This window comes from Gopherus flavomarginatus, chromosome 18 (assembly GCF_025201925.1).
Source record: "Gopherus flavomarginatus isolate rGopFla2 chromosome 18, rGopFla2.mat.asm, whole genome shotgun sequence".
Taxonomy (NCBI): domain Eukaryota; kingdom Metazoa; phylum Chordata; order Testudines; family Testudinidae; genus Gopherus; species Gopherus flavomarginatus.
Window position 1 is genome coordinate 23,926,763 of NC_066634.1, and position 20,556 is coordinate 23,947,318.

Consider the following 20,556-nt stretch of genomic DNA (forward strand, 5'->3'; position numbering starts at 1 on the left):
AATCTGGAAATGCAAAAATTCATCACTGCCCTGTTTACAGACTTCACTCCAGAGTCAACATGCAGCTTTAGAAGCTGGAGGCTTCTTAGTAAGGTGCAAATGAGTTGCTAACTGTCAGTCTATCAGTCCGTTCCCCCCCCCACCCCCTCCACTTGTTTACAAGCCCTCAGAAACTTGCCATGCAAGGCAGCTAATGACAGAGAATGGCAAATTGCAATCAAGGGGCTGTTTTAGGAGGAAGTTTGGTTTAACCTTCATTATTTTGAGATTACCCACTGTTTATTTTCATGGAGAGAATAAGGAATTAGCTGGACCCCTCTGTCCTCACCCAAAATCAGCACAGGCCAGAAATCCTGGCTCAAGGCAAAAATAGCATCCCCCAGATGAATAAAGACCCCTCTTCGTGGCATTTTGGGATTTATTTTGATTAATAGGTTTTAAGGCCAGAAGGAACCGTTAAGATCTTGTGACCTATGCTTCCCCCATCTGAGAAATTCAAGCAGCAATTTCCGCACCAGACTCCATAACTGACAGGCGTCTTTTACAAAGACACCCCAGCTTGATTCTAAGGTTGGGTGGAAAATCCCCCCAGTCCCTCGGGAGGGTGTCCCAGCATGGCCAATCTGCAGTCACGGGGCCCTGGGAACGAGGTGGTTTCTCCGAGATCGGCTTGCCGGTTCTGTTTCTAGCTCACAGGGCTGCGGAAAATCTGTAACGGCTCCAACCCCAGAAAATTAAATAAAAAGGCCCCACATTCTGCGAGGCTTTGAAGAACTCGTGATTTCTTAAGCCAATCTTGTGTTTTCTTTGGGGGGTTTTGGAGCCTGACGCCCAATTTTTTTAATGCTTAGGCTTGGCAATGGTAGGTTAACTGCTCTTGCTGTTAAAAAGGTGTCTCTTGTTTCCAGACAACTTACAGCCATCTTATCTTTCTTTTAGTTTTATTGTGATAGCCCCTGGGGCCCCAGTCATGGGCCAGGACTCCACTGTGCTAGGCGCTGTACATTTTTGTTTCCATTCGGTATATTACAGTAGCACCGTGATCCAGGCTCCATTGTGCCAGGTGCTGTACATTTTTTGTTTCTATTAGGTGTATTACGGTAACACATAGGCACCCCAGGCATGGGCCAGGCCCCTACTGTGCCAGGTGCTGTACATTTTTATTGCTTTAGGTATATTATCGTAGCACCATGGTTCAGGCTCCATTGTGCCAGATTCTGTACAAATGAAGCCCAGGATCTCGTTTTGTCTCTGTCTCCTATATGAAAGAGCCCTCTGCTCTCAGAAATCTCCCCTTGTGGGTCTTTTCAAGTCCAGCTGAGCTCTGGACTCTGGCCGATCCGAATCCACAAAATTTAGGAAGCCCGGGGAGGGGTGGGGGGAGATTCTGTTAAATGGCTCTTCTCCTATGGAAACTTCCCAGCAGCCAAACTCAAGGGAAACCTCCCCCATGGTGAAGGCAGCCTCGCCAGGGCTCATTTTGTTTTATTTCATTCGGTTTGTCTGGTTGGAACCCGTTTCTCGGGGCTCAGACCCGGCCAAGGAAAGGCATCGAATCCGTTCGTGATTTATGAGCGTTTTCTGGGCCGCGTTCGTCACCAGCCCTGTTATTAACCAGAACGAGTGCAATAAAATGTGGCTTGGCCTGGCATGAGTTCTCGTGTTCCCCTGGAGGGAGTTGGAATGGTACAGACAGAGCGACGGAGGGACGGCGCTGTTTCCCTCTCCTCTCCCGAATCCGTCTGGGGAAGGAACAGCTCTGACAACAGCAGCAAGTGAAGGCAAAAGGAAACAAGAAAGCAAGTGCTCATCTCCACTAGCAAAACAGCCTCCTGGTTTTCAGCCGCTGTTGGGTGCTCAGACAATCGTGAGCCGTTTGCACGAAGTGCTCGCACCTCACGCCGTGTCCGGGACTGGGTGAGGAATTAGACCAAAACCGCCATGATCAGATCTGCTCCTAGCAGATGGCTCTAAAATACTCAAGGTTGATCCGCACGAGGGCTACCTCTTGGGGGGAAGTTAACGTGGGGTGGGCCAGGATGGGCATTTAGGCAATATTTTCGAAGGGAAGGCCAGCGGTGGTGGGACCTCGTCTATAACCTGACACCAGCTGCCTTTCGGGGAAAGCTATTCTTAGATTGATTGCCCGAGGCTTCTTTGGCATGGAACTGATTTATTTGTATTATGCTGGCTCGTAAAGGCCCAGACCGAGATCGGGGCCCCGTTGTGCCGGGCGCTGCCCAGACCCCGACCAAGATCAGTGCCCCATTGTGCTGGGCTCTGCCAAGACCCTGGCCGAGATCGGGGCCCCATTGTGCCAGGCGCTGCCCAGACCCAGGCCGAGATCAGGGCCCCGCTGTGCCAGATACTGCACAAAGAGGGCCAGACAATCCGTGCCTCAAAGAGCTGACAATCACAATAGACAAGGAGTGGGAAGGGAAACTGAGGCACTAACTGGGGCAGCAACTTACACATCAGTTCACTGACAGAACTGGGACTAGAACCAAGTTTTCAGCATCTCCGTCCCCTAGGGAGCTGGTCCCACCCCACAGGGTCTTGCTCCGACATTAAATTATTCTGTCAGCAAAATCCTGATCTTCATACTTTGTACATTTCTTCACTAGCCTGTGCCCTGGAGCCCCTGATGATCCTGGGCCCACTCCCCCAGCTGGCAGAAATCGGAACAGCTGCATCCCAGTTCTAGGCTCTCAGCTGGTGTTAACTAGTGAATCTGGTCTGGTTCGCACCAGCTGAGGATCTGGCCTGATACTAGTAGCCAAAACCCCAGCCTGACCCTGCACTTCCCCCACACTTCTTCAGCAGATCTGTGATTTACACCTGAAAGAAACTCGACTGTGCAGAAGTTCCTGCCCTACTGAATGGAAACTGACCAGAGACCTTCTTTCTTACAGGGGTCGACTTAACTGGTGCGGCATGGACTGATATTCCCACATTTCCGGGGATGCCTCTTTGGGTCTCTTGCCTGCAGCCACCCCCTTCTCCTGCCCCACGTCCTGAGCTGTGTGTGTGCGTCTGCTGCCCATGCAAAGGAGCAGCACAATAGCTCCCAGTGCGGGGGAGGGCGGGGAGGTTCGCTGGGCTTGACTGAGTTAATGGGAAGGGAAGTGTGGATTAAAGGGTTAACCAAAGTCTCCTTCAACCCTGGTCCTTGAAGGTGTGAAGTCCCTGTGCTGCCTTCTCACCATTGGATGAGCCGTTCCCTGAGCTCCCCCTGGCCGCTTTTAGAGGAGGGTGCCCACAATTTCCTGGTGTGTCTTTTCCTCTCCCCACTCTGCAGCGAGCCTGGGTAGCTGAGCGGATTGGAATAACCTAGCGTCCCAGTCCCAGGAGAAGGAGCCCTTCAGGATCGCCAGTTCCTGAGCATGATGTCCTATATGAAGCAGCCTCATTACGCAGTCAATGGGTTAACCCTAGCGGGACCGGGCATGGATCTGCTCCACTCCGCCGTGGGATACCCAAGTAAGTGCCTTTCCGCGATTCCCCCATGGGAACTCAGAGACTAGGGTCCTGGAGGCCACAGAAGGACCTGCCGTCAATTTCTGATCTGTCAATTTCTGGGGAGTGGGTTGTGGGTTAGGGTGAGCAGAGAGCAAGTGTGAAAAATCAGTGGTGAGTAGTAGAATCCTATATAAGACCAAGTCCCGAATATCGGGACATCTGGTCACCCTGTTGTGGTTGTTGGAGGAAAGAAACCAATTGTTGTAGAGAGAGGGAAATAAGCTACTATTCCCTAGCCAGCAAAAGGCCCGGTTCTTATCGCACAGAGCTGAGGGCACCAGTTTCTGTTCAATGGAGTGTGTGAAATAGGCCAGTTACAATTATCACATGTCAAAGAAATTCATTATTCTCGGCGAGATGTTAGCGTTGTCCGGAACTTTATCTGGCGTGAGTGAAGGAGACTAGTTATTCTGCAGGCACTGGAAAAAGCAAACAGCTGCTGTTATAATTCTAGAGAAAGAAAGCAAAGTCAACTGGTTATTATAACTACAGCTAAATAAACCAGGTACCTTGAGACTGGCCGAGTCAACTAGCCCAGTTATTCTCTAGCGACTGAGATCCACCAGTTATTCTAGAGAATGTTTGGCTCACTGGATAATAATTGGTTTATTTCACTTAAATGAGTTAGGTTTATTTCACCCACTCTTTGTGATCCATTTATTTTCCCTTTTCATTATGATTATTGGAGAGTGACCAGTTGTCAGAGTGAAACAGTCACCTAGAAGAGACAGGGGTTTGATTCGTAGAACATCATTCAGAGATACTTTGACAGAGGTCCCCTGAGAGCCCAGGGTTGCCTGTGGGAATCTGTGATCAGTGGCTTTCTGCTGTCCTTGCATTCCTGTCGCCCTCTTACAGAACGCTGGCCTGCAAGCAGTTTATTGTCGTTTGGGCTTTATTAAAGTTTTAAAAGTCAGCAGTACGCAAGTTGAGGTGGAAATGGAAACTCAGCTGTTCACTTGTTTACAAACTTGAAGCTGCATCATCAGTAGAAATCAACCGCTAAAAAGCCAGATAGCCCGGCAGGTCTCCTGGCCACGGATTCTTTCCTCAGGATAGGAGCTTAATGCCATTGTTTATGTGAAATGATTTACGTCCCCAAATCTCCTTGCTGTTCTCTGGCCAGCTGCCCAACACAACTTAAAGTCGTGCGGATCAGTCGGCTCGTGCGCTGTGGGCCGCATGGTATTTTCACATTATCGGAGGAAACAAAACATCAACATGCTCAAAAATATCTAAATAGCGGTAGAGAGTGGAAGGCAAAGGTAGGGACCCCAGATGTGAAAATCAAAGAGAATTGATGCCCGGTTCAGTGTCCGAACGGGCCAAGAGAAAAACGAATCTCTAGAGTGAATTGTGGGATTGGAAGAAAACACAATCTGAACGGTAAATGGATCTTAGTAAATCTACCGTCTTCTAAAACCAGCAACGAGGCCCTAGTGGTGTGCAGGGTAGTTCTCAACCAGGGGTCCGGGGTCCCCTGGGGGGCTGTGGGCAGGTTTCAGTGAGTCCGCCAAGCCTGGCAGGCATTAGACTCGCTAGGGCCCAGGGCAGAAAGCCAAAGCTGTGCAGAATTGCAGCCTGGAGCCCCAAGCCCCATCACCCAGGGCTGAAGCCAAAGATTGAACAACTTCGCTTCTAAGTGCCCCCTGTGGCGTGGGGCCCTGGGCAAGTGCCCTGCTTGCTACACCCTAACGCTGGCTCTGGCTTTTATATGCAGAAAAACAGCTGAGCCCTGGAGTTTTTATAGCATGTTAGGGGGCCTCAGAAAGAACAAGGTTGAGGACCCCTGATGTATGGTATTCTCAGTTCAAAACTTGAGTAAAATCCAGATATACGCAACTGATCCGAACAGGGCCCCAGTCCTGCAGTCAGAGCTTACGGGTAGATCTTCACTGAAGCCAGAATTTAGGCTGTGGAAGTGAGTGTTCACTGAACCTCGCAGAGTTGGACCCTTCTATAAAGCAATTGGATTAATTGTTGGAAAACATTTTTGGAAGAGGAAAAGTTTAGAGAATTCGACCCCTTTTTAAAAAGAAACCCTTCTATTCCCTATTTGCTTTTGATTCAACATCAAGGCACGGTTGCGATGCACTTTGTACTTCTGGCAAACGCCGCTTGGATTGTTTTTGTAAGATGTAAATTCATTTTGTTCCTGGTTTTTGTTGCTCAAAATGTCCTCACATTTTTAAAGATTCCCTTCCCCTCACCTAACGTACATAATTGTCACAACAAATACAAAAGCATAAGAAAGCCCTAAAAGCTTTAGAAGTTGAATCAGAATGTTATTCATTACAATAGCATTTCATTTTAATATTAATATACTAAAGCCCCAAATGTTTGGGACGTTTAATCAGCATGATATTAATTCAAATATTATTTTATTATTTATTTTATTAATTCTATATTCATTAAACCCCTAAAAAGTTGAGCCATTTAATCAGAATGCTATTAATTTCAATATTATTTTATTAAAAGTATATTCAGTAAACTCTAAAAGCTTTAGAAATATTAATAGAATTATGTTAATTAAATATACTCTTATGAATTTTATTTTTTTATTGCTATGTTAATTAAAGTCCTAAAAGTTTCACTGGCAATCATGAAGGCTGGAAAAGCAGAAGGCAAATAAAAAGAACCCAACGTTTATTATTTCCCCCCCTAAAATCTCACGGTGTTTAAGTCAATCTCATGGTTTTTGGGGAACCTGCCCCATGATTTTTGAATGTTTGGGGTTGGTGGTTCTGAGCCCCTTTGGGGTTAGAATAGGATCTCTTTCCCTTACATAAGACAAACCCTGTTTGAGCTACCAGATGCAGCTAGTGTGCGCATTAGAGACAGACAATTCCACGCTTTGTAGCTGTAACAGTGTTTCTCAAATGCGGCCATCAGGGGCTTTTCTTGAAGCCACAGGGCTTAATTTGCCCCCGGGCTTGGTAGGGCTGAGTAAGTCTGCTATGACGAGTGATACTCGTTAATATCACTTGTCACAGCAGATTTACCACCTCGCAAGAAATAAATTGCAATGATTGCGACATGTCTGTGCATATTGATTTGGTTTTCCTAAAGCTAATTAAACTTTGGCGAGAGATGAGCCGGCTCTGTGCGATGCGAGTGCAAACGGCTCTCATTCCGGTTCCCTGGGCTGTTCCACTCAGCAGTGCCCGGGTGCAGATGGCAGCACAAGCTGCAAACTGAGAAGCTGAATGTGTTTCTCAGAGATGACGCCGGCGAGAAAGTTCAGAGCCAAGCTTGGCCCAACATTGCGGAGGATTTCTGGGTTCCCAGCTATAGGATCTCCCAGCTCTAAGCATGGATGCAGGAGAAATGCTGAGCAAACGTGTGACCTAGTGCAGGGTTCCTCTAATCTCGACCCCGCGTCCCAATGCACACGCACCCCCAGCAGTCTGGGTGTGCGTCACGTGCGATGCGTGGCCACACGGTCGTGAGTTTCAAAAGTGGCTTGGGATTAGATGGCCCAAATCTGAGGCTCCTGAAAGATCTGATTTTCACACAGTGCTAACCACCTCCCCCTGGCTGCACCCCGAAAGGCAGGTGGAGACTCAAAATAAGGAGGGGTCTAAAGTCACTAGTCATTAAACCCCCATGGCCTCACTCTCCGCGGGCTCTGAGTCCCCATTGCAATGGGTGTGAATTAGGAGTAGCTGCACTAAACATCCAGCCCAGTGCCGTGCACGGCCCCTTGCACGCCCAGCCCAGTGCCATGCACAGCCCCTTGCACGCCCAGCCCAGTGCCGTGCACGGCCCCTTGCACGCCCAGCCCAGTGCCGTGCACCAGCCCTTGTGCTCCCAGTCCAGTGCCGTGCATGGCCCCTTGCACATCCAGCCCAGTGCTGTGCACGGCCCCTTGCACGCCCAGCCCAGTGCACTGCCCCTTTCACACCCACTCGCCCCAAGAGTGACCCTCTCATGATGGCATTTTTCCCTCTCTTTGCCCTGATGCAAATGGTCACATGGCAACTTGTGCAAACGAAAGCAGCGCTGAGCCCAAATGGCCAAATTAAATCACCTCTCTGGGCAGCCAGGGTCCCTCTGGCATCCTCCACAGCCCCCTCTGTGCACCCTCTGGCCCTGCTCTGCATGCAGCCAGGCCAGCGACTGCACCGGAAAGGAAAGGCTGATCTGCAGGACAGAGCCACAGGAAAGGCTGCCGCAGCCTTTGCACTGACAGACACGGGCGGCTCTGACCCTCCTCGGAGCATCCAAACCCCTCACAGGCTGTAACACAGCCTGGCCAGGCCCTAGCAGAGCTTCCGTAAATCACACACCGGGTTTTTGGGGGGAGTTTACAGACCCACCCACCCCTCTTAATGCTGAAACAAACGTGCCAAAATAATGGCCCACCCTCCCCCTGCCACGTGATGGGTGGAGCCCTCATCTCCACTGGCGGGTGGGAAACTGAGACATAGAGCGACGGCGGCCCAGTTCCACCAAGGTCACTGATCCTGAGCCTGATGGTCTAACCACTAGACTCTCCTGCCTTCTGAGCTACAAATGGCTTTGCCTTAGCCAAGGTCTCTTTCGCTGGTAACAAATTACTCTGAGCTGTGGAGTGGCCCAGAAATCCCAGGGCTGAGTGATTACGATTATTTGGTAGGTGTATTACGGTAGCGCCTCAGCGCCAAGTTGTGGGCCAGGCCCCCCTGGCGCTAGGCACTGTACATTATTCATTAGGTGTATTACGGTAGTGGGCCAGACCCCCCCAGCACTAGGCGCTGTACATTATTTATTAGGTGTATTACGGTAGCACCCCAGTCGCAGAGCAGGCCCCCCTGGTGCTAGGTGCTGTTAATTATTTATTAGGTGTATTACGGTAGCACCTCAGTCACGGGCTAGGCCTCCTGGTGCTAGGCGCTGTATGTAATTTATTAGGTGTATTACGGTAGTGCCTCAGTTGTGGCCCAGGACCCCCTAGTGCAAGGCGCTGTACGTTATTTATTAGATGTATGATGGTAATGCAGTGGCACAAGCTGCCTGCCCCCTTCACCGTGCCCTGCAGGGTCCGGGGGGTCGCGGAAGGGCAGGGCGAGGCAGATGCCTGGGGGGAGCCCTTCTTGCTGCTCCTCCAGCTCCCCACTCCGGGGACAACCCCCTCAGCTTGTCCGTCCCACCCTGAGGACAGCGGGTGTAACCATCTCCCCTCCCCCCCCAGCCACCCCACGGAAGCAGCGGCGCGAGCGGACGACTTTCACACGGGCCCAGCTGGACATTCTGGAGGCACTTTTCGCTAAGACCCGCTACCCAGACATCTTCATGCGAGAGGAGGTAGCGCTCAAGATCAACCTGCCGGAGTCCCGGGTGCAGGTGAGGATGGGAGCCCAGACTGACTCCTGGCCGGACGGGGGTGTGTGTGTGCATGTGTGTGTGTATATACTACTGCCCCCTTCTGGGAAGTGTGTGAGTACACATGGCTGACTGCTGCCTTCTGCTGGGTGGAATCAGAACTGCTCACCTGGGTGTCATAAGCCCTATACTGCTGACAGCCGATGGGAATCCTCCTTTAGCAGTGTGCTGGGGTTTGGAAGCAGGTTGAGTTCTGTGTGCAGCTCCCAGCAGCCGCTGGGGAAATCCTAGGTCACAATGGAACAAGATTTTACATCCCCTGTGCGGCCCCACAAATATAACCCAATGCATGTGATATCAAGAAAGAGGAGCCGGGGGCTGTGCTATGAACCTTGCAGGGCTGGATAGGAGCCGAAGTCCGGGGAAGCTGTTGGGGATTTGGGAGGATGAATGTGGTTCTCCCAGCTGGGCGCGTGAGTAAACACCTGGACTCTTCGCAAGCTGGCCACGGGAGGGCAGGTCTGTGGTGTTTGTCTCTGCTGGACCATGGCCTCGGGGCCAGCCCTGCCTGGGAGGGGAGAGCGCCCCCTACTGAGGCCCCCCACCCCAGTCCCTGCTGCACAGCGCCCCCGAGTGCTGCCCTATGGCGTTGCGGTCAGCACTGACTGCCTGGGAGAGCGCCCCCTGCTGTGCCCCCAGCCCACTCCCTGCCAACAGCCCACGGGCGGGGGCAATATGGTTGACTGACAGAAACTACAAAGTGAGTCACCCCCAGTTTAAGACGCTTTCATTCCAGTAAAACTGCCTCTGCATGAGGGGTCGGACCAGTATGGCTGTCCCGGAAAAGTATCCCCCCTGGCTGACTCGGTTCTACGGGGACAAAATCCATGTGTGGAGGTCAGCTTTTGCTTCAGCCCAACGTTTACACCCCGACGAGCCGCTTTTCAACCGAAACCGGAGCGTTTGCCCCGGCATCTGGCGTTGGGTTAAATAAACCTGTTTAAGCTAAATCAGTTTAGCTTTCCCATGTAGACAGAGCCTGGCTGCCCGGAGCTCGGAGCCGACTCAATAGCTGCCCAGAATGCCCCACTGCCTCACCAACCCTGAGTGTTAACAGATCCCAAGATTTGGCTTAGAAATCATGCCATTTTTTTTTAAATTAGAAATCAGTAAAATTTGGACTGTTTTAAAATTTGCCATGTGAGATCTCCCGATAATTGGCCACCCTCCGTCTGCGTCCTACAGGAAACGGTCCGGGTTCCTCAGGAGATGTTTATGGGGCGAGTTCACCCCCTGACATGACAGCACAGGGCTAAGCCCAGAATGCAGAGTTTACAGCCCTGGCAGGATTTAGAAGTCGCTTTCCCGTCTCTTAGACTTGGATCAATTTCCCAGTGAGCAGGAGAAGTTAATCTTTGACATCTGCCCTGTGCCTGCTAATGCTGGAAATAAAGACCTGGATCCTGGGGTTGCACCTCTGCAGCCATTTTCGGAGGGATACAGAAAATAGCCGCCTCCTGCTGATGCCCATGGTGGGGCCGGGTGGAATTGTCTCCCTGGCGTCCGGCCGCTGAGCTGTCTGGGACTAGACCGGGCAGGCAGCAGATGGAGGGACCCAGAATGGGTTGGCTCCAGCCTTAATGGCTGTGAGTCATGCTGGGAAGGGACGAGTCCTGGGAACGGAGGTTGCCCAAGAACTGGAGAGAAACATCACCAGGTCGGGGGGAGGATAAATTTGAGGCTGGGTGTAAGGCAGTGAGCCAGCGCGTGTGTGTGTGTGTACATGTGCGTGTGTGGGTGTGGGTGTGTGTGCACCACTGCCATCTGCTGGACGGACTCAGCAATGTGCGACTCTGTATCCTAGGCCCTATACTGCTAAGGTTCGGCGAAGATTGTGGGCCGGGAGGGGTGTGTGGGGTGTGGGTGTGGGTGACTTTTGGATGAGGAGCCTCTGAGTTCTACCCTGCTCCTGCCAGGAAATCCCCAGCACTGGATGCTGTCAGGGTCCCGATATTATGGGGGGGTTCTAGAGCCTCGCCCTGCAGCCTCAGTTTCCCTCTCTGCTCTGGGGATAATGCCAGTAGCAGCTGGCTCTGTTCCGCCCTAGCTCTCAGGGCGGGCAGGAGGAGGGTGGTGGTGAGGGGAATTGTGGAGGGGGTGGAGGTGGACAGTGGTGGCTGTTACAGCCAGGCCATGGCTGGGGCAAAGGGACCCCTCCAGCTCCGTGACTCACCTCCCGCCTCTCCCGGCAGGTTTGGTTCAAGAACCGACGGGCCAAGTGCCGCCAGCAGCAGCAGCAGAGCAGCGGCCAGGCCAAGGCGCGCCCGGCCAAGAAAAAGAGCTCGCCGGCCCGGGAGACCAGCTCGGAAACCAGCACCAATGGGCAGTACAGCCCCCCGCCCGCCGGCACATCGGGTACCCCCAGCTCCACGGCCAGCGCCACCGTCTCCATCTGGAGCCCGGCCTCCATCTCCCCCATCCCCGACCCCCTGGCCTCCTCGGCCACCCCCTGCATGCAGCGCTCCGCCGCCTACCCCATGACCTACACCCAGGCCGCCGGCTACCCCCAGAGCTACGCCGGCTCGTCCTCCTACTTCACCGGCCTGGACTGCGGCTCCTACCTCTCGCCCATGCACCCGCAGCTCTCTGCCCCTGGCGCCGCCCTGAGCCCCATCGCCGCCCCGGCCATGGGCAGCCACCTCAGCCAGTCCCCGGCCTCCCTGTCCAGCCAGGGCTTCGGCACGGCCGGCCTGAGCTTCGGCACGGTGGATTGCTTAGACTACAAGGATCAGACGGCCTCTTGGAAACTCAACTTCAACGCCACGGACTGCTTGGATTACAAAGATCAGAGCTCCTGGAAGTTCCAGGTGTTGTGAAGTGACGGGAGGCAGCCAGGGAGATGCCCCCATCCGTTGTTTTTTCCCCCCACCCTCCGAAGTCCCGTCCCTCCCCTCCCCGCTGCCATCCTCCTCGAAGCACCTTGGCTCCGACCTGTGTCCATCGCTGGACTGAGATTGCACCCGGCGTCGGGGATCTGAGTGAGGGGGGATTCTCCCTTTCCCGGGATCATGGCAGGGATTTGCCCTTCCTTGGTGAGCAGCCGGAAACTTCCCCTGGTTGGTCGTTCAGTGGCTGAGAACCTCACCCCGCATGGCCACAGGGGCCCCTCGCGCCGGGCAGTGCCATGGGGTTTTCTTCCCGCCTGAGCCCCAGACACGAAATCTGTCGAGGAGTCTCAGCCGGGATCCCGGCCTGCTGATTTCCTCGGGGCGAGCTGTGGAGGTGGGAAGTAGCCCCCCTGCCCCTTGCACATGTGGGGGAGGGGGGCCCCAGGTTCTGTCTTTCACGGTTTCTCTCCAGCCCTGGCCTGATCCTTCAAATGGGGGGCGGGGTCTGAGTGCAGAATGAAATAGCTCCTGGGGTGGAGCGGTTCGGTCAAGCCATGCGCTGCCAGGACTCCTGGGTTCTATTTCCGGTGCTGGGAGGAGAGCGAGGTTTAGAGAAGTGGGCCCGGGGAGTCAGTTCTCCTCGGCTTTATTTCCAGCCCTGCCAATAATTGGGTGTCAGATGTGCCACCCCATGCCTCGGTTTCCCCTTCTGTCCTGCCCTCCCTTTGCAGGGGCCGGGGATCTGGGGCTGGACAGCTCTGTGCTTGGCAAGGCTGAGAGCCAGGGCGAAGGGCATGTGCCGAGGTCACAGCCCAGCAAGACTTAGGCAGCATTGGCTTTCAATCGGCTGCAGGTTCAGCTGCCCACAGTCCAGTCTTCCGAAACTGAGATCCCGCCTCTGGCTGGCGACCTCGCCGGCCATGTCCTGCCAGAGAGGGCCTCTGCCCTGCTTTCCCCGTGCTGCCCGGCTGGGACGCCGGCCGCTGAGCTCTGCCCCAGAGGTGGCAAGTGGGGCAGGGGACCAGGTCGCACTCGGCGAGTTGACGGGGAGAGATCTATGCTGGGAGGCCGGCGTCACAAGCCAGGATCGAGGCCTGCCTGGCTGTTTGCAGGGAGGGGGGCCTTTTTATTCTAGTCTCCATTTCCCCTCCCCCCTGGATATTTTGGGTGCAAAACCCCTTTTTTGGGTGGGGGTTAACTTGAAAGTCGACCTCCCCCAATCCACTGGAACACGTTGATTTTGAATGCTCTGGCCTCGCTGCAGCCCGTCGCAAGCGACCAGGCCTTCGGGCTCTTTGCAGGGCTGGAAATTCTCTCTCCCATGGGAGTTAGGCTCCGAAATACCTTGGAGGGTCTGGGGCAAAGCACAACTTCCCACCCGGAGGCCCCGATCCTGGAAGCCCCTGGCACATGCCCCGGTGCTGTCGAGCTGGGTTCGGACCCTGCTGCTCTCGGACCCTGGTGGTAGAACTCCCCAAGAGGGGAACAGGATCGGATCCGCCCTGGCTTGTGCAGGGGGAGAGCTGAGATGGGGACTAGCCAGGAGGTGGGGGAGCTCGGCCCGGATCCCTGCTCTCAAACGCTCAGACGCTTTACCCGAATCAGCCTAATTTCCAGCCACGTTGTGGGGCAGGGGTCGGAGCCCAGCAGCGCGGACCTGACCCTTTGCATTCACATGGCGCTTCCCCTCCCCCCTCGTTGGGGGAGGGGGAGAATTGGGGACGCTTTGCAGCCCGGTTTCCCCGTTGCCTTGCACGTGCATTTACACTAGTGCAGAAGAAGTGTGAAACCGGATCTGTCCACTTGTGTTCTGCACTGCTGGGTGCAAGACAATGGAGAACCCAGCTCTTCCTTTTCTAATCAGACACTTGGACAGCTGCCTTTCCCCGGAGCTGGCTGCAGAGACGCTCCCCAGAGATGTAGCGGATTCGGATTCAGGTCCGTCTCTGCCTGAGGGAGACCCACTGAGATCCGCCTGGGCCCGGCTCCCAGAGGTCTGACCTGGAGTGGCCGTCTGCTCTGGGGACCTCGCCATGCACGTCTCCTTGCCGGGGGCTTGCATTTAAACCAGCCACCTCCCAGCTCCTTGTGGGGCCCGAACGTCTCCGGTGGCCTCGTGCAATCACGTCCCCCCGTGCAAAACGCGGCTGTGGTAGCACTTTGCAGCGGGGAAGCTGACGAGAGGTCTGGGGCGCTGACCGGCCGCGTTTCAAATGTTTGTGTGTAAATAAAACCCGAGACGCTGGGAGGTTCGTTTAGGGCGGTTCTGTGGTTCTTTGTTCCGTTTCTACCGTCACCGACAAAGGCCGTTTTCCTTCAGTTCTCGGCTGGACACCTCAGTGGGTTTCAGTCCTGCTGCTCTTCCCTTTGCAGAGAAGCACCCAACGACGGAGCTGCTACGTGGCCACATCCCTCGGCGTTAGGAGCTCACGTCTCCACGGCCTCCGACGGGCCGGTTGTATTTTCACGCCTCTGTCGGTGGAAATGTTTAATTTTTTGCTGTTTCCTAGCCATAGGCTTGCTCCAGTCGGGTGTTATTTTTAAAGAAACGGGGGCAAAAAAAATTTAAAAAACGACAATCAGAGACAATAAATATCTGTAAAGAACTTGATTGTGTTTTGTGTGCACTAAAGTACTGACTTAAAGCCAAGACGTCTGTTTTGTAAGTTGATGTAGAGGGGGGTTTAGACTAGTTTTGTTAGGTGTCAAACTCCAGTGTCTGTAGGAGAAACAGAATTTCAATGCAAACTATTTTTGATGACTTGATATTTATTGTTTTAGCGAGAGGCATTTCCTGCACCAGCCCCCAGGTTTTGGTGGTTTAAAAAGATTTGAAAAAATAAAAAAAAAATAAAAAGCGTGCAAAGGAGTCTGAGTCCTGGGCTGGCTTTATTGGTTCTTGTAGTTGCTAATTTAAGCCCTGATCCTGCAAAATGCTCATACACCTGGGTCACTTCCCTCAGGTGAGGACTCTGATAGAAGCTAATGGCGTAGGGCAGGATTGAGAGGCACTGCCAGGGCTGGGCTAGCAGGGGCTGCGGGTCAGGAGTGAGGGGCACTGGCAGGGCTGTGGGGGCCAGGGCTGGGCTAGCAGGGGCTGCGGGTCAGGAGTGACGGGCACCAGCAGGGCTGGGGGGAGCCCAGGTCTAGGCTAGCAGGGGCTGCGGGTCGGGAGTGAGGGGCACCGGCAGAGCTGGGGGGGGCCAGGGCTGGGCTAGCAGGGGCTGCGGGTCAGGAGTGAGGGGCACCAGCAGAGCTGGGCGGGGGGCAGGGCTGGGCTAGCAGGGGCTGTGGGTCAGGAGTGAGGGGCACCAGCAGGGCTGGTGGGAGCCCAGGGCTGGAGGAGCAGGGGCTACAGGTCGGGAGTGAGGGGCACTGGTGGGGGAAGGGGAAGCCCAGGGCTGGGCTAGCCATGGTGGCTACTGGTCAGGGCTGAGGGTTTTCAGTTGAATTAGCCGGCGAACGTCTCCTGGCTGCTCCAGGGGGGCGGTGGGGCCGGTGGGATGCCCTGAGGCAAGGGGGCAGAGGGGGAGGCTGGTGAGGACGAGGGGTATCCGCCCGCTCTCCGCTGTGCACCAACGCCCGTCTCAGCTCTGTCTGGAGTCCCCCGTTCCTGCCGATTTGGGGGGGCAGGCACCAGAGGTCTCCGCGACAGGCAGCCGCGTCGGTTCATGAGGTAATCCCGGCTAACCGGCCCCCAGGGCCCAGCTGTGAGTGAACCTGGAGTCACTTGTGTCACGAAATCACCAGCCTCTGCTCGGGGCGCCCCCCCCATTCTCAATGGGCCCACAATGTCACCCTCAGATCCTCAGTGTCACCCTCCCCCCTCCCCATCGCCCCTCCAGGAGCTTGACCCCTGTCCCCTCCCCCATTGCCTTCAATGCACTGGGGGAAACTGAGGCAGACCCTGTGGCTGTGGGCATGTGGATATAGGAAATGGGAGCTGATCCCGAACCACTGACCAGACTCTCATGGGAGTAGGGTCGGGCCCTGAGCTCAGACAGGGGTTTCCAAGGGACCCAAAGGTGCCTGAATCCCACTGGAATTTGGGGGACTGATGTTCCTGAGAAAATTCCCCAGCTTCTGTCATGCGCTTTTCCCTCCTTCTCGTTGCTCTGGTGGCCTCTCCCTTGTCAGGCCATAACTCTGAGCCCCGTGTCCCAGACACGCCCTCCCGGCTGGGTTCTCCTATCCCAGGGCAGGGCACAAGCTGGATCGGCCCCAGATAGCACAGGACTGGGGGCGAAGGGGTGTCCTTCCATTGTTGTCTGCATCCTCCCACAAAACCCAGGAGTCTCTCTGCTCTAACCACTAGACCCCACTCCCCTCCCATGGGGGAGGAGAACCCAGGAGTCCTGGCTCCCAGCCCCCCTGCTCTAACCACTAGATCCCAGTCCCTTCTCAGAGCCAGGAATAAGACCAAGGTGTCCTGGCTTCCAGCCCCCCCTACCCAGAGCTGAGGGGACTTAGGTCAGTAACTTCCCCCTCTTGGTGCCTCAGTTTCCCCTTCCGCCCTTCCATGCTCAGGCCCCCCACCATGGTGAGCGCAGCGGGGGAGATGCTTCGTGCGCTGTCGAGCCCCCAGATGGAGGAAGGGAAGGACAATTGGCCCTGTTTCACAGAGGCCTGGAGAGAAGGTGACTCCCAGATGGAGCCTTAACCGCTAGGCTGTGCTGCCTGGCACGGCCCCTCCAGCCCTGCCTCACGTCCCGGCCCTGGAGAGCAGCCGCCCCTGCCCCTCTCACCAACTAGCCCCTGCTCCCACCCCCCTGCCACACTGCTGGGCCTGCCTCCATCCCCCACAGCCCAGGGGCGCGAGCAGGTGGGACAGGACGGACCTCCCAGCCCCCCAGCCCCAAACTCTGGCTCCTGTCCCACCCCAATCAGCCCCATTACAGGCCTGAACCCTGACAGACAGCCTGGCCAGCCAGCCAGTGGGGAGTGGGGGCCAGGACTCCTGGGTTCTCTCCCTGGCTCTGGGGGAGGAGTAGGGGCTGGCAGTTAGAGCAGGGGGGCTGGGGGCCAGGACTCCTGGGTTCTCTCCCAGCTCCGAGAAGGCAGTGGGGTCTAGTGGTTAGAGCCAGGGGCTGGGAGCCAGGACTCCTGGGTTCTCCCCCGCAGTGTGGGCAGACAGCAGGGGTCCAGCAGAGTTCTGACCCCCCAGTCTACCACTGTACACTTGGGGGACCCACATTGCAGTGGGTGAGCCCCCCCCCGCCGGATCCTGCATCACTCCTGGAGACTCTGCTCAGGCTGCCCCAGACGCTTCCTGCCGGGATCTCGTCACCTTTCCCGCCTTGGCCCCCCTCTGCCATCTCCCCAGGGCCAGGCCGAGCGCCCTGCCCGCCTGCCGCACACACACACAATTTGTTATTTTTACTGATCTAATTTAGCAAATGTCCCAATCGGCTTAGGGCTGCTGCCCCCTGCGCAGCTGGGTAACTGAATTAGCGGATTAGGGAGCCCAGGAGAGATGACAAATTGGTTCTGCGATGCCGGCTGACAGCTGCCACCGGTGCCTGGGCGCGGGGCACCCTGGGGAACCGGCTTTAGTTAAAGAGAGACCGGCCCTCGCTGGCCACAGGGAGACGGTGGTTAAAGACTCAAGGGCTCTTTTCCCGAAGGGTTGTGCCAGGGAGTCAGTGGTGGAACCAGGAAGAGAACCCAGGAGTCCTGCTCCCAGAGGATTGTGGTTGAGGCTGTCGTGGATCACGGGAGATCTGGGTTAAATTCCCAGTTCTGTCACTGGCTCCTTGGGCAAGTCACTGCCTTGCTCTGGGCCTCAGTTTCCCCATCCATAATATGGGGATAATGATCCTCTTTGTCTAGTACGACTGTGACCTATTTGGGTCAGGGTCAGTTTGTCTCAGTGTCCATGCAGCACCCGGCGTGACGGGGCCCTGATCTCGGCTGGGGTCTGGGCAGCGACCGGCCTGACGGGGCCCTGATCTCGGCTGGGGTCTGGGCAGCACCCGGTGTGATGGGGCCCTGATCTCAGCTGGGGTCTGGGCAGCACCCGGCGCGACGGGGCCCTGATCTCGGCTGGGGCCTCCGGGCTCTGCTGGCCTAGAAATGATTCCATGTGTGGTAGCACCTCTGTAGTTCCCAACTGGCTAAGACTGGCTAAGTTCTAGGAGACTCAGGAGTCCTGGCTCCCAGCCCCCCTGCTCTAACCACTAGCCCCCACTCCCCTCCGAGGGCTGGGAGAGAACCCAGGAGTCCTGGCTCCCAGCCCCCCTGCTCTAACCACCAGCCCCCACTCCCCTCCCAGAGCTGGGAGAGAACCCAGGAGTCCTGGCTCCCAGCCCCGCCTCTGTGCTTGTGTGCAGGAGCAGGAGAGTGCCAGGGCCAGAGCACATGGTCTCCCTGGTCAGGAGCTGCCAGCCCAGGTCTGGGCACTGCAGCCGGCTGGGTGGGAGGGGGGCGGGTGAGGGGTGGGTGGAGTCGCCTCCCGCCTAGCCCCTGCTCCCTGCTCTGCTCCCAGAGGATCTTTAATTCCCCCTGTAATGAATGTTGTGTTTTGAAAAAATTCATTTCCCTTTAACCCCTAAATCCGCCCTCAGATGACATTGCAAATCCACTCGGCTCTAAGCCGGTGATGGCAGCGCCCATGTGACCTGCGCCAAACCTGGGGGCGCTGGGACAATGTGGGTCACGCCTGGCAAATCCCCCGCAGGCGCCGCAGCTGCGGAACCCGGCCTCCTCCGGGACCTCCGGGAACCCCAGGACAGCTGCACCCCCAACCTCCAGGAGATCTGCACATGGGAGGTACCCCCAATCCCTCAGAAACCTGCATCCAGGGCATGTCACGCTCGTCCCAAGACTGGGGGGCTTGGAGGGGATGAGCAGATGATGCACTCCAACAGGAAGCAGATTCAGATCCATTGTGCCGGGTGCAGCCCAGACCCCGGCCGAGATCAGGGCCCCGTCGGGCCGGGCGCTGCCCAGACCCTGGCCGAGATCAGGGCCCTTCAGGCCGGGCGCTGCCCAGACCCTGGCCGAGATCAGGGCCCCATTGCGCCAGGTGCTGCACAGACAGGCAGGGGGTTTCTAGACCGGGAGTTGTTTGGAGCAGGGGAAGCGCTTGGGTTATTTGTACAGCACCTGGCACAGGCTGGGCCTGATCCCAGGTTGGGGCCCCAGACACGCCCCCGCTGATTACCACAAAGAGCCGGTGGATTTCTGGGGTCTAGGTGGGCCCATGCGTTACTGGAGCTCAGAGCAGGAGGCTGCTTGGCAGCTGTCCCCAGGGAGGGTGCTGGGTTACACTGGGGTAGCTGGTCCGAGAATTGTGAACGGTGTGAATTGCCCCTGAGGCGTCCTGCCAGCCCAGGGAAGGCTGCTCCCCACACAGCCGGACCTGGCAGACACCAGGCGGGCGCCCCATGTGACACCTATTAATGCCAGTCGTTTGGTGCCCCTGCATGAAGCGAGTTTGCCAGGTCTCAGCCCAGTCCCATGGCCCAGGAGCGCCCGGCACTGTCGGCACCAATAGTTCCCCTCAGGGAGGCTGAGGGCTGGACCAGCTGAGCTGCGCTGAAGCAGGGAGAGGTTGCTGTGGGGTGGGGAGTGAGGGTCAGGGACCCAGGGGTGGGATGGGGGTGAAGTTACGTCCCTTGATGTCACAGGGTTGAACCCAGAGGGCTCACATGCAAACCCACTAAGGCCAAACCCAGGGCCAAGGGGGCGAGCGCGCTGTCTGCCCTGACTGGGGAAACTGAGTCAGTGCGGCGGGAGTCTGTAGCCAAAATAAATTCCTGCTGGGAGCAGAGATGCCTAGTACAGCTAGGGGACACTGGGAGCCAGAACTCTGCTGGGAGCAGGGAAACCGAGGCACAACCTGACTGGTGCTAAGAAAGGGAAACTGAGGCACAACCAAAGATTTATGTATGTCAGCACCCCCCCCGGATGAGGATATACAGGCACCCTGGCTCTGCCAGGGGACAGACAGACACATGCACAGAGCCCCCCTCCCCCGCGAGCTCTGCTAGGGCCTCACACTCCCTGCAGCAGCATGGGTTCCTTAAAGCAACAGGGGCCCCAGGGTGACCCCAAAAGAAGATGCATGTTTCCCCCTTCCCACACAGGTTCATCCCATGATCCCGGGCGGGCGGAGGCCGGGAGTGGGGAGGGAACGAACACACGGGGCGGGGGGGGGAGGTTAGTAAATTTAATCTCTGAACCTGTCAGCAGGTTTTAAAGCAGCAAACTAGACAGACAGATTGGACCCTAATCTGCCCTGATCCCCGGGGACAGATGGGAGGAGACGATGCCCAAGCTGGAAACCTTGCAAAGCTGAACCAAGGAACGGGGGTTGGTCAATGGCGGGGGGAGATAGGGGACGGATGAGGGAAAGAAGGTTAAGCTTGGTTTAAAATTCCTAATAAAGTGGATAAGGAGGGTGAGTGAGCCATGGGCTGCCAGGCCTGGAAACAAAGGAGACCCCCCTGCCCAGCCTGTGCTGTGTGGGATGGTAGGGGCCTGCGGGTCGGGAGTGAGGGGCGCCGACAGGGCTCGGGGGGCCAGGGCTGGGCTAGCAAGGGCTGCGGGTCGGGAGTGAGGGGCACCGGCAAGGCCGGGGGGGGGCCAGGGCTGGGCTAGCAGGGGCTGCGGGTCGGGAATGAGCAGCACTGGCAGAGCTGGGTTAGCAGGGGCTGCGGGTCAGGAGTGAGGGGCACCGGCAAGGCGGGGGGGGGCACGGCTGGGCTGGCAGGGGCTGCGGGTCAGGAGTGAGGGGCACCGGCAGAGCTGGGGGGTGGGGGGAGCCTGAGGCTGGGCTGGCTGGGGGCTGTGGGTCATTCTCAGCTGGAACCCTGAGGCAGAGTCGGGGACCCCTGGAGCGGGT

General features: G+C 56.4%; 1 protein-coding gene across 2 annotated transcripts; it reads left to right on the forward strand.

Annotated features, from left to right (window-relative positions):
* The first annotated feature begins 3,383 nt into the window (after window positions 1–3,383).
* LOC127037118 (homeobox protein otx5) lies at window positions 3,384–11,704 on the forward strand. Of its 2 annotated transcripts, XM_050928616.1 has the most exons (4): window positions 3,384–3,494; window positions 5,193–5,202; window positions 8,693–8,844; window positions 11,076–11,704. In XM_050928616.1, the coding sequence occupies exons 1-4, from the start codon at window positions 3,384–3,386 to the stop codon at window positions 11,697–11,699; spliced, it is 897 nt and encodes a 298-aa protein (XP_050784573.1). In that variant the 3' UTR covers window positions 11,700–11,704. The 2 variants fall into 2 exon arrangements, with proteins under 2 accessions (XP_050784573.1, XP_050784572.1); XM_050928615.1 differs by lacking the exon at window positions 5,193–5,202 and having other exon boundaries at window positions 3,384–3,480.
* The last annotated feature ends 8,852 nt before the right edge of the window (window positions 11,705–20,556 follow it).

Excerpts from the sequence above, each read along its gene's own strand:
- LOC127037118 (XM_050928616.1), top strand. The coding sequence starts at position 3,384 with ATGATGTCCTATATGAAGCAGCCTCATTACGCAGTCAATGGGTTAACC. Across the intron at positions 8,845-11,075 it reads TGCCGGAGTCCCGGGTGCAG|GTTTGGTTCAAGAACCGACG; the intron begins GTGAGGATGGGA and ends CTCTCCCGGCAG.